We start from the raw sequence: 12217 nt of genomic DNA on the forward strand, positions 1-12217 counted from the left end.
ATGCATTAAGATACTTTACACAAACAACTAAAACAGCTGTGGATCTTGTTGAAAGACAAACCAACCCGGGGCAGCCAGAAAGAGGAGGAACCTGGAGAAGACCCCCTGTAAATCTGAACAGATGCAAGTCACGCACAAATGGTCTGTACCCACTCTGGTTGACAGCATCCCACTGGCTCGTAGGGTCTGATCTTTAGGCGCATGAATTGTTCTGTTCAATCCGCTGCAGTGGCTCAGATGTATGAAGTTATTTAAGAATAATCCAGGTAAGAAATGATAGGCATATGGTTGTGCCGGGCAGAAACTCCCATACTTCAAGGAGCTAGACCAGCGATACTCCACCTGTATTGCCCAGCTGCCTAGGCATGCTGGCAAAGAAGAAACAGTAACAACACAGAGGAAAATGACATCCCTGAAAAGAAAAGATGGCACACACAGAAACTAAGGTAAGAGAAATATTTATTTAAATTTGCACAATAACAAGCTTATACTGAACAAATTCAATCAAGAAATAATAGTAAGTGCAGTAAAACAAGGAAATATTGATGACTTTTTCCATCAGAAAACATTAAGAAGCCATGCCTGTGCATCACGGTTTTTCTTTTTGGGTTTTTTTTTTTTGTGTTTTTTTTTTTTGTTTTGCTTTGTTTTTACAATAACTTCTATCCTTTTTTCTCAGCGCACATACTGTACATATCACATCTTAGCTGCTAAGTTCTTTATTCCTGAAGGCTTCATCCTTTTACTTAAAACATCTGCTAAATTCTGCAGTGAGCAAACCTATTTGTGCAGATCCAAATATGATTAGGTAAAAATCTCTGCATCTGGTCAAGTGTTGGACTCTCGAAGCTTCGGAAGACCCTGTAAGAGTTCCTAGTTGATTTTGGATCTTGACATCGTTATGTACAGCATTACAATATGTCACTTTACACTAACCTAAATATTCTGCATAATGATGTCAGACAAATAGCCAAAGATTGGAGCCTAACCTCATATAAAGGCTTACACATCTGAGCTTGAGTCTCGTAAATGTCACTCTGATTCAGGTAACTGAGTTCATCACATATCTCCACTTTAGACGGACAAAACCAATCTAATTTTAGTTTTAATTTTGTACAATTTTTGGTCTAAAGGTCTTTTTTGTGAAGGACAATTCTTTAACCAGAAACTGCTTGTGAGAGACGGTTGTTGGTGTCACAGTTCCTGAAGGCACTGTGGGTCCACTGAGCAACAGACGTGGCCATTCTAAAGGAAGGAAAAACAGAAAGAAGAAATGAAACAATTACCATTTTGTACAAACCAAGTCAATTTAACAAGCTTGGCCATTTGCAAACACCCATCAGATTTGAATGTACAGATTTGTAAAACACAAGGCATCTACAGGTTTTGGCTGGATTCATGACGTTGTTGTCATGTCCTTCCCTTGCTCAAGGGAATGGGATATTATGATTCCTCTAATTGCTTGGTTTGCTCTGGTCTGCATCCCAGAGCTACAACAGCCAAACTGAAAGAAGCTGGGATCAGTGAAAGAAATGCTCCCAGACATAAAGGTACCGGGCATCTGCTCAAGTACACAAAGCTGTTGAACAAGACAGGGCATCTGGGCGTTTTTTAAGATCAGGCAAAAGGGACTCCAGGTTTTATTTAGTCCTGAATGCTTCAATACATCCTGGTTGTAACACCAGCAAACATCAATCCATAAAGTTTTTCCTGAGAGTCCACATGTTCTTCTGCGAATATTAGTGATTAAGGGAACAGATTGCCTATGGACAGCATTCAAGTACTGGAGAAATTGTACATTCAGTTAACTAAACTGCCACGACTGATTAAACACTGAGGTCTGAATTATTCAAACGTTTTCTTTCATTCCTTCTGTTACAGGAGGTTAGACAATCCTACTGTCTACCTTCTTGTGATTTGAAATTATTTTGTGGCTAAGTCAGCTTTAGATGATGCCCAGACTTCTGAATTCTTAAAGGATTTGTCTAAACCTATTTTGCTATAGCTTGCTTAGAGAGGCTTAGACTGGAGCTTTGACCTTCCATGTGATGGTCTGCAAGAAGAGTGGGGTGACACGGGACAAATGAGACGGAGAACTATACAAATTGGCCACAGAATTAACCTGATCTGGAGGGAGTGGGCTGCTTGCATGCAGTACTAGAACATTAAAATGCTGCCAGTACAAGCAGATAGTGTATTTCAAAAAGAAAACTGCTCTGTGAAGAGAATTGAGTAAGATTTGGCTTGCTGAGGGACAAAGTGGTACATCTTCACTGTTATGCAGATTCACACCTGAGCCGTATTAAATCTACAGGGTTTGGCAGAGTATCTTTTTTAATCTTACATATGTTCACAATGCAGCAATGGATTTTATTAGTCTATGTATGTGTTTACACTGAATACAAATTAGTTGACACTTAAGGTTCAGTCCTTGCTTAAAAGAAAAGGGCAGATGGGAGCAGCACACAGGTGGCCATCAGCAGAACTGATACATGGCTTCTGCATTGCCGTTGATTAGCAGTACAACAGCGAGAACACATTTCCCATCACTGAATCTCAAAAGTGCTTTAGAGAAGAATCACACACAATTATTTGTTTTACAGATGGGGAAACCAAGGCACGTAAAACTCAGCAACTTGCCCAAGCAAGAAGTAATTTGTAGCATTGGCGTTGGTCTATGCCACCAGCTACAGACCCCGAAAGCACAAGTTTCTGCATGTAAGTCTGTTTCAACGTCCTTTGGGCAGCAGCTGGCTTTCTAACCATTAGTCTCTCTTTCAGATCACATCATTTTCTTCTAACCACCAATCCGTTCTGACATCAAGACAAATGCCTACGCTTACTTGGCACATACCACTTCCCTCATAAAAGGACTATGCCTCGACAGCAGCAACTGCTGTTGCACACAGTATTGTGTCAGGCAAAGTGGAGGAAGAAGGTGCTGCTTGACAGCATCTGCTACACGATAAGTTACTCCCCATCTCTCCCAGAAGGAGGTGTTGAAGTTAGATTATTTTTTATGAGCACATTTTCAGAGTAATTAATTGTACCATGTACTAGAGTTTGGGAAGTATCTTGCTTGGGAAGGACACAGAATGAAGACCAAAATCAACTGTGAATTTCAGTAATAATTACAGATCTATGGATGAATCCTGCTCTCTCTCTCTCTTTGGCTACTATGGAAATGTTATTCTTCAGTATTGACTGGTGGAAAATACAGCTCACCTTACGGGCTTATTTTGAATGGAAAACCTTATTTTAACGTCCTTTTCTTTTGCATCTTTAGAGAGATGCCAGAATTAGCATAAGCCCATAGCCATTAATTTTCATCCTCAGACAATGAATTATTTTTACTAGGAAAACTATTAAATGTTCTAAACATTATGCTGATTCTACTATTCATTTTAAAGCAAGAAAGCTATGTAACCATATAACTAGTCCTTTTATTCTCAAAACAATTACTACTCTCAAAAAGCAATTCAATCAGTTCTGATAATGCTATAGTATCACACAGAACAAATTTCTTGTGTGAAGTCTAGTCTTACATACCTATTCATTACTGTATATAGTTCCAAGATAGCATGGAACTATACGGTAAGAACTGCGATCAAACTTGAATTGAGCTATCCTGGTGGAAAAGCCAAGCCCAGAACTTGCCCACATCATGCTGCAGCATGGGCTGTTGTTCTGCTTCTGTCCCGCTAGCACATTAAACCATCTTTCTAGCATATGGAAGAGTGAAGTTAGCAAAGCTGAACATTTTTAATGTAATCTATGCTTCTTTAAAACAAGTGTAGACGCCAATTACCCACTGATCGCACTCAGTGAGTTAATATTTATATGCCACAGAAGAAGCTGGGAAAGAGGCATTTCAGCTTAATTTTTATGCTTCTTACCTTGCACTGGCAGAGGGTGCACTCTGTGCCGTGCTTAATCCAAGAAGATCCAGTGAAGCGAATGACATTGGTTTCATCCAGGCAGGTTTTAGTGATGTCATTGCGAATGGTGTCCGCTTGGCAGGGGTCAGTGACACAGCGCGGGCAGCACTCATTCTCAGGGAGGACGCTGAATTCACAATCCACCTCTGGGCATGGCAAGGGCCAGCAGTCAACTTCGCCTTGCTGTTTACAAACATTACAAGAACAAGAGACAATTATTAGCTCTTACTTTGTTTCAATACCCATTCCTCTGACTCAGCTTTAGGTTTCTTAATGGACTAATTTTATCCATCTGGTCCTATTCAGAAGTCAGTGCAGAGAATGCTGATATTAACTGCCTGTGGGAGATGCAGCAAGTAGGGTGCTTTTTTCTGCATGCTGTTCAAGAAGTGTATTAGGTTTAACTTATTTCAACACACTCTGCATGAAGTTGCAGCTGAAAATTCTCCATAAATGTCACCCAACACAGAATATGGATCTGTCCTTGTGAAGTCCTACTTCTGCAAGTGACAGAAACCACAACAGGGCTGTACTGCAAAAGTGCTTTGAAATCTCCTGTTTCACCTAGTTCTTACTTCTATTCGCACTGATGGTTAACCATATAAAGCCCTCAGATTCAGCTCTGGATGGGCTAGAGTTTATCTTTGCCACGGCTACAAACGTATTTGCTGAACTGCAGGTGTCAAGCTACCAGCTGCCCAATGTAGCAGGGAACACCAGCACATTCTCACTGAGAGGACCTCCGCCTGCTTACCATCCTTTTGGGGTGTTACGATCACAATACCCGAACTTCCAAAATTCATCACACTTTCTGCATGATCGGTTCAGTCCAGTCAGGTTATGAAAAGGTCAAAAGAGAGACTTGCATTGGGCCAGAGTATTCTCAGGGGAAGTTACTGTATGCCCGTACACAAATCTAAAGATGTCTAATTATTCACTTCACTTACTAGAAGCTGGGGTCAGCTTCCCTTCAACTCTGGACAAGGGTCAAATTTCAAATCTATTGGTCAAAGAAAAGACTTCACTGAAGACATTAATGCATATTTCTTTTGAAGCAGGTCCATTTCTGATCTCCAACTTACTCAGATCATTTGAAACACAGATTGAGTAGTCTAGATTTAAAGGCCGCAAAGAGAATAGCATTTGGCCCTAGGGAAGGAGTTTATTCACAAAAACTGTATCTAAGGCTTTGAGAATGATGAGTTCAATATCTCCAGAGCAAAAGCTGAAAAAAATTCCCAGGGATTTGCCATAGCTCCAAATTTACTCCTCTTGTTGCAGAAAGTATTGTGAAGTTACTCTTTTACAAAATTTTCATCTCTTTTTGAATCATATGATGGTAAGAATGAAAGCAATCTTTAAAACAGCCACTGATCTCTATAGTTCAGTTTATTTTTTCTAGTGACGGACTATACAAGTAGACAATACGTTGTCACCCCCAAAAAAATCCCTGACAACTGAAAGAAAGCAGGCTGTAGTTACAGAAGTAGGATCTTGAAAAAAAAATCTATTGAGATCCCAAACTGCACGTTGCTTTATTTTGTTTTTGAGACATCTAATGAAGCACCTGGGAATCTATTTCATTCGACTTTAGCAGTGGTAACACTGAAAGCACAATGGCTATAGAAATTGGTTTCTGGCTGTTATTCGTGATAGCCTGACAAGCTGCTAGATGGACTAGGCTTTACATTTGGAGATAACCTGCGATAAAAGCTAGTTGTTTTTATCTGGGGATCTTTTCTGTCACAGAAACTTCCTGAGCAGCATTATGCAGACTAGTTTTTGCTCAGACTCTGAAATACATGCCTAGGAAAAAGATCACATGCTTTAAAAGATTTTGTTTTTTCAAAACTCATTTCACTATTTTGAAAAATGCATCAAGTTTTGTTATTATTTCTGTTACTCCAAATGTCTGAATGAATAAACAGATTTTAGTCTATTAGCATCTTTGAAATTATCAACTGTGATAATAAATATATATTTAGAACATCCTTATACTGCTACATTGCTCTTTGAATGAGTGAACACGAGTGTCGCTGTGTAGGTCCCATATCCAAATGAGTTCCACTCTTTGCTAAAACAACCCTCATGATTAAATAATTTCTATTACGTCTATTGTGGCAAGATGTATTTTTGACTGGAACTTGACAATACTGACAAATATCCATGAAAACCAGATTTTGATTATACACACACTCCAGAGGAAATTAAATGGATGCTAATGCATGAAAATTAACTAGTCACAGATTGGAATATCTCATATCCTTTTTCCCTCCTGTCTCTGATGTAATCAGAAGCCTTACCAAACAGCGACACTGCTGACAGTTCTGTATCCAGGAGTCACCGCTGTTATAGGAAAGCTCCCCGCTCTGATGTAAACATTGGCTGCTGAGCCTTGGGTCACATTCAGGACAGCAAAATAGGTCAACGGTGGGATTTTCACAGTCGCAGACCATTCGCCGGCACATCACATATCCACTCTGTTGTTGAAAGACAGACATAGAGTGATGGCAGATAAATGACCAATTCCAGCAGTACTTGTACCAAAATTTGATTTTTTGGCATGATTCTAAGCCACTAGCAGCTCACGAGTTTTTCCACTATATGATATCTTTGCCAAAATACAATTCAAACAGAGGCAGAAACACGATACACACTCAGTTGCTACCAAAAAGTTCCCCTGTTGTCTTATATGTGTCCTTCATACCACCAACCTTTGGACAGCCCTCATGTAAGTTGATGAAACCCAAGGGTGTCTTTCCAAAGGGTCAAGTTTTAATGGATTGCGCTAAGTTTATCTTATTCTCATACTGATTCTAGTCGAGTCTTGCTTTAAACTTCCAGATCAGTCCCTCTCTTCTGTAATTATTCACATAAGGAAGATGATAGGTAGTCTGAAATTAAATTCATGCTCATGAAACTTGAGCTGCTGAAATGCTCAGGACTTTGTCAGCAGTGTATCGGGTCTTCATTCTCCATAAGCATTTAGCTTGGGATCAAGGTTCCCACAGCAAACATTTGAGAAAGCTAAGCGCATTACTCTACAGATACAGAACCTACTTCTATTTATAACCATCTGCTAGAGATACTGGCGTCAGTCACCAACGCCAATATGTGTCTAGACAGACAGTTTCTTTGCATGAAAATGTTGTTACTCCCACCCAGAAAACACAGGTGGCATCTCTGCTAAGAAAATAGTACTATTGTCCTTCTCCCAGTATCATCTAATAAGCCTCCTGTGGAAGCTCTGCTCATGCAGATTGCAGAGAGAAGCTCTCCCCAAAACCATATAAAATATATAATTCCATTTTTCTGTAGCACCACTCGCATACCTGAGAAGGCAGCTGAAACAGGAATTTCACTTCAGTCATGATAGTCTTTCCTTCAGCCCTACCACCACCTTGTAGAAACAGCTAGTTCTATTTCTACTGACCTGGCACGAGCAGACAGAGCATCTGTCATTTTCCAGCACCCAGATCTGACCATTGTGCTTGATTTTGCCTTCATGGATACAGTCTCCCGTGCAGTTCTTGCCATGGGGACATCGACAGTCGTACCCACCATCCAAGTTAAAGCAAACAGTGTCATTGGCACAGCTATGCCTTCCAGTTCCACATTCATCAATGTCTGCAAAAACATGCCATGTAATGCTCTTAGACCACATTCAATTAACAGAAATGTTCTTGCGGCAGTTAATACAAATGATTCTTGGCCATTAAAGCCTTCAGCTGAAAATTAATTTGCACTTCACTAGAATGGGGAGAAATAACTTACAAATTCACCAAAAAAAATTTTCCAAGTCACATCAACTTTCAAAACATGACATTTTGAGTTTTCCTATACACCTTTCTAAGTGAATGTTGTTGAGTAAGGTTGTTAGAATGAAGACATCACAGGAAACATATGAATAAAAATAGTTCTCAGCTCCCTAAAGAGCATTAGTTTGTGGCAACTGCTCACAAGACATGTGCAGTTAAAGAAGAAAAGCTGCAGAATCTTGCTTTCAAAACCATTTCTAGCTCTAGCACATTTGAGTTCACTTGCTGAGAAGTTAATGTGAAAGGTGATGTCTGAGCTGTAAGCTCATTTAAGCAAGTACACCATGCTTTAAGTTGCATCCTTTATTAGCATGTGCAAGCTAGAATAATTTAATTATTCAAGTTGCAGTGACAACTACAGCCTTTGTGTCTAGCACAGAAAATAAAGAAAAAAATTAAAGTCTCCAGTGAATACAGATAAATGACTTCAAAACAATCATATCTCAAAGAATTCAAGAGTACTTTTAAAGGCCTACTTCATCAAGGTACACACAATTATTTTGCAAGGGCAAACTAGCAGCACACTCTGCCTTCTACTTGAATAGTCTTTATTTAGCTTTTTCAGCTGTCCATATGCAGAAAAGTTATCTGGGAAAAAAGCTTTGAAAGGGCATGAAGTAAACAGCTTTGTGTGCTAAAATGTGGAAAACACTAGAGGAGTTCAGTTTGAGATACTATTTCACAATAGTCTGGCCCAAGCTCTAATTAGAATTCATTGAAAAGTAGCATTGTGATATTTAACTGTCCAACAGATCAGTACAAGACAAAACAAGCAATATGGCCATGAGTATATCTTTCACCATCAGCATAAAAATTGAATAAAACACTCTGCTTGGGTTCAACAATGGAAATTAATCCTCCAATTCACCTCAAGCACATTCAGTTTAAAGAAAAATAACTCAATTATAATTTCAATTCCAAGTGTGGCTGCAGTCAAAAAAAAAGTAAACAAGTTGCTAACATGAATATGAATTGGGATGAAAAACAGCAGGGAAATTATTAGAATTCCATTGTATAAATAAGTGGCATTGTGGGTTTCCTTCAAATACTGTGTGAAATAATGGTGGCAGCATCTCAGAAAAGAGTATTGCAAAATTACTAGGGCTTCTGGGAACGATGAAGAAAATGTCATTTGAGAAGAATTGAAAAGAAATGGACTGTTCACCTCTAAAAGAACATCAGCAAGAAGGGATATAAAAAAAAAAAAATGAATACTCCAGAGAAGACATGTTGAGAGCTTATGTTCTCATATTGACTAACACACAAGACAGAGGACAGTGAATGAAACTGAAAGACAAGAAATTTAAGTCTGATAAAAGGAAATAATTTTTCATATAATGCATAAACAAGTCATGACTCTGCCACACAGTGGTAAGAGGGAAAAAATAGTGTAGCCAAAAGTGTATAGAGGTAGCAAGAATATTCATAGCATTCATAGAATGCTTTGGGTTAGAAGTGACCTTAAAGATAATTTAGTTCCAACCCCCCTGCCATGGGCAGAGGTATCTTCCACTAGATCTGGCTGATGAAATTCAGTTTGCAATGCTAACAGATTTTGGAAGACAGATTACATTTCATGCACTAGGACTTATGGTTCCCTTATTTACATATCAGATAATCCACAACAGGCAAATCATCTCAGATCTCCACATCTTCCACCTCCCTATCTTCGGAAGCATCTGGAGTCAGCCACTGTTGCAACAGCGCAGAAGACAACTGGGATCATGAACCGAATTCAGTGTGGCTGTTCGCATGGCCCCGAGCAGCTGAAACATCACAGGCACCTAAGACAGGCAAACCCATCCGAACAGTAAGGATCCATAATTCATGGAACAGAGGGCCCTGTGGAGGCTGAGCAGTCTCCAGCCTTGAAGGTTTTTAGACAAGTAGTTAACAGGAATATTTTAAGTAATGCTGGTATGGGCAGAGCAGAGGGATGGAAGAGCTGCTCTCTCCTTCCTCTATTTTCTCTTAAATCCATACTGAAAGTAATACAATCCAGCAATTTAAAATTAAGATCTCAATTTACTCAGTCTAACTGGTTTTAAGTTATGCAATAAAGAAAACAAATACAATTCCTAGTTAAATACAATGATTAACAGAAGGATTCTCTTTATCTTTGAAGTAATTTTTAATAAATGACTTTCTGGCACTTGTGTTCATCTGTTTAAAACACACCTTTGTACAAAGCTTTCACATAGCTAGTGTCATAAATGAGTAATATCACTTCTCAACAACCTGGCTACTTAACTGAAAGTAGCCATATTTAATGAGACACTTGGACGAAGTTCAGCTGTCATGTAAACAAGAACACTTTCCTTTAAACAACAAATGGTGACCCTATAAACACTAAGTCTACATTTGGCACTTATGTACAAGTGTATTTCACAATTTTCCCATGAGGAAAAGGCTTTTGGGGTTGGGTTTTTTTTTCAACGTGGTAACAGTTAGTGCATTGTTACTGAAAATAATTGACGTTTCATCATAGACTCTAGTATTGAGCCGAGCTTATCCAACATTGAGAACTTATGAAAAATCCCAATTTTGTTTTTTTTTTCAGTTGTTTGATTCATGAAAATAAATATTCTGGATAGGGTGATTTAAATATCCCTGGTCAAAGCAGGAGCTATTTAGGATTTTATTCTAACCTAATCAGAAACAGCAGTGTGTTTATAACACAGCAAGAGAAACACAAACTTTGCATGCGTGAAATTCTCATCTGCATTATTCATCCACATCAAACTTCAGGCATTATCTACAAAGAACTTGCACACAAATCATCCATACTAAGGAAAACTTTGTTCAGCTTTTTTACTTTGGATTTATAATGGATGATGAATTATGTTACTGACATTTTGTGTACAGCCATAACCAGCAATCTGATTTCCATAACCACATGGACAGGGTAGACTAGCCCCTTCATCTTTTGTGTCTGAAAAAGGGAGGGGGGAGGATTACAGGTTGCATATTTCCAGTATATCCAGCCACAGAGGCATGTTATTATCTCTCCCATATTGTTTAAAACAAAAACAAACAAAAACCACCACCACCACCAAACAACAAATAATTCACTTCAGGCTATTTACAGCACACTGCTTAGGAATCGAGCAGCTTGAATGTTATGACATTAGAACATTAAGTCTCAAAAGACTTGGAGGTTTGCCTCAGAAAAAAATAGAAACAAAGTGCAACTGGTTACCTAGTGCTAAATTGAGGACCAGTTCTTACTCATCTAAATTACACTGAAAAATGCAGCAGCTTTGATCTGGCACAATTTTAAGGTTTTTCCTTTTTTTACTGTCATCCCTGGGTACAACTTAATGTTGCAATTACAAAGCAGTACCATGGATGAAGAAGTAGTGATTGTGTTCAAATGTTAAAGAAAGCTAGGAATTAATTGTATCACAAGTAATTTCATGCCTCCACAGAAAAAATACTGGACTAAAGCTATACAAAATTGTGACAGTACCTGGAATGACTAAACTCCATTTGTAATATCTGACAGACTGCAAGGGCAGAAAACTCCAGAAATATGGGCATTTCAATTGCCCCACCAGATTGTGACCCAAGGCTGCATTTAACAGATTTACTGACTGTTTCCTGGAACAGATAGTCAAAGAATCCCAAAGGGACAAAGCACCATTTGACTTGGCCCTGAGCAGTGTGCAGGCTCTGATTCAAAATGTCTCTACTGAGCATCTACTCTGTATTGGTTACCAACAGTGACCACAATGTACGTAAGTTCAACATCCTTAAAGGAATTTAAAAGGCTGCAAAATATCTCTGTGATAGTGCTTTTATTTACAAAGGGGGAATTATGTTAAAATGATGAAGTTTTAAAGATGAATTAAAGCTAGCAGCCAAAAGGATAAAATGTTTTCAGATAGAAAGAAGATTGTTTAAAAGATACTATATTATAGACTCAGGGTAAATGTATACTATATTAATGAAAAAGACTTTAAAGGGGGGGGGGATACATTCCATATAGTGCGCTATTTTTATTTGAAAATTTGATGAGCTCGTTTGCATAATACACTCTTAAAGGAACTATGACATGGAATAAAAGAGGTCATTGACTTACAGATTAATAGGACATTCATTAGGAAGTAATAAAAGGCAGGAATAAATCATAGAATCATACATTCTATGGTTCTATGAAAACAACTGACAGTGAAATATAGAAGTATATAATGATATTGACTAAGTAAATAATAATGTCAGTTGAGATTCAATTGTAAGGTGTATGGGGACATACCTATTCAAAAATCAAATCAGTCTTTTAGATCTATTCTGGAAAGAGATCTTGGAGCAATTGTGGGTAACTCTAAATAATAACAGCTCAATAATATTTTGCACAAAAAACCCACAAATACAGTATTGATAATGACAGATGAGAAAACTTGCAGCAAATCCATGAGGAACATAAACGAGGCACAATTAGAAAATAGCCTGTGCACACCT

At 38.4% G+C, this 12217-nt stretch overlaps 1 protein-coding gene across 2 annotated transcripts in view; it reads right to left on the reverse strand.

Annotated features, from left to right (window-relative positions):
* Nucleotides 1–442: 442 nt before the first annotated feature.
* NELL2 (neural EGFL like 2) overlaps nt 443–12217 on the reverse strand; it is a 152211-nt gene continuing 140436 nt past the window's right edge. For both annotated transcript variants that reach the window (XM_064448215.1, XM_064448205.1), the window contains 4 exons: nt 7372–7565; nt 6242–6418; nt 3897–4121; nt 443–1245 (listed from right to left, as the gene is read on the reverse strand). In XM_064448215.1, the coding sequence (XP_064304285.1) occupies nt 1195–1245; nt 3897–4121; nt 6242–6418; nt 7372–7565 (647 nt within the window). In that variant the 3' untranslated portion in view covers nt 443–1194. The remainder of the gene's footprint in view (nt 1246–3896; nt 4122–6241; nt 6419–7371; nt 7566–12217) is intronic.

The sequence above is a fragment of the Phalacrocorax carbo genome, chromosome 1 (assembly GCF_963921805.1).
Source record: "Phalacrocorax carbo chromosome 1, bPhaCar2.1, whole genome shotgun sequence".
NCBI lineage: Eukaryota > Metazoa > Chordata > Aves > Suliformes > Phalacrocoracidae > Phalacrocorax > Phalacrocorax carbo.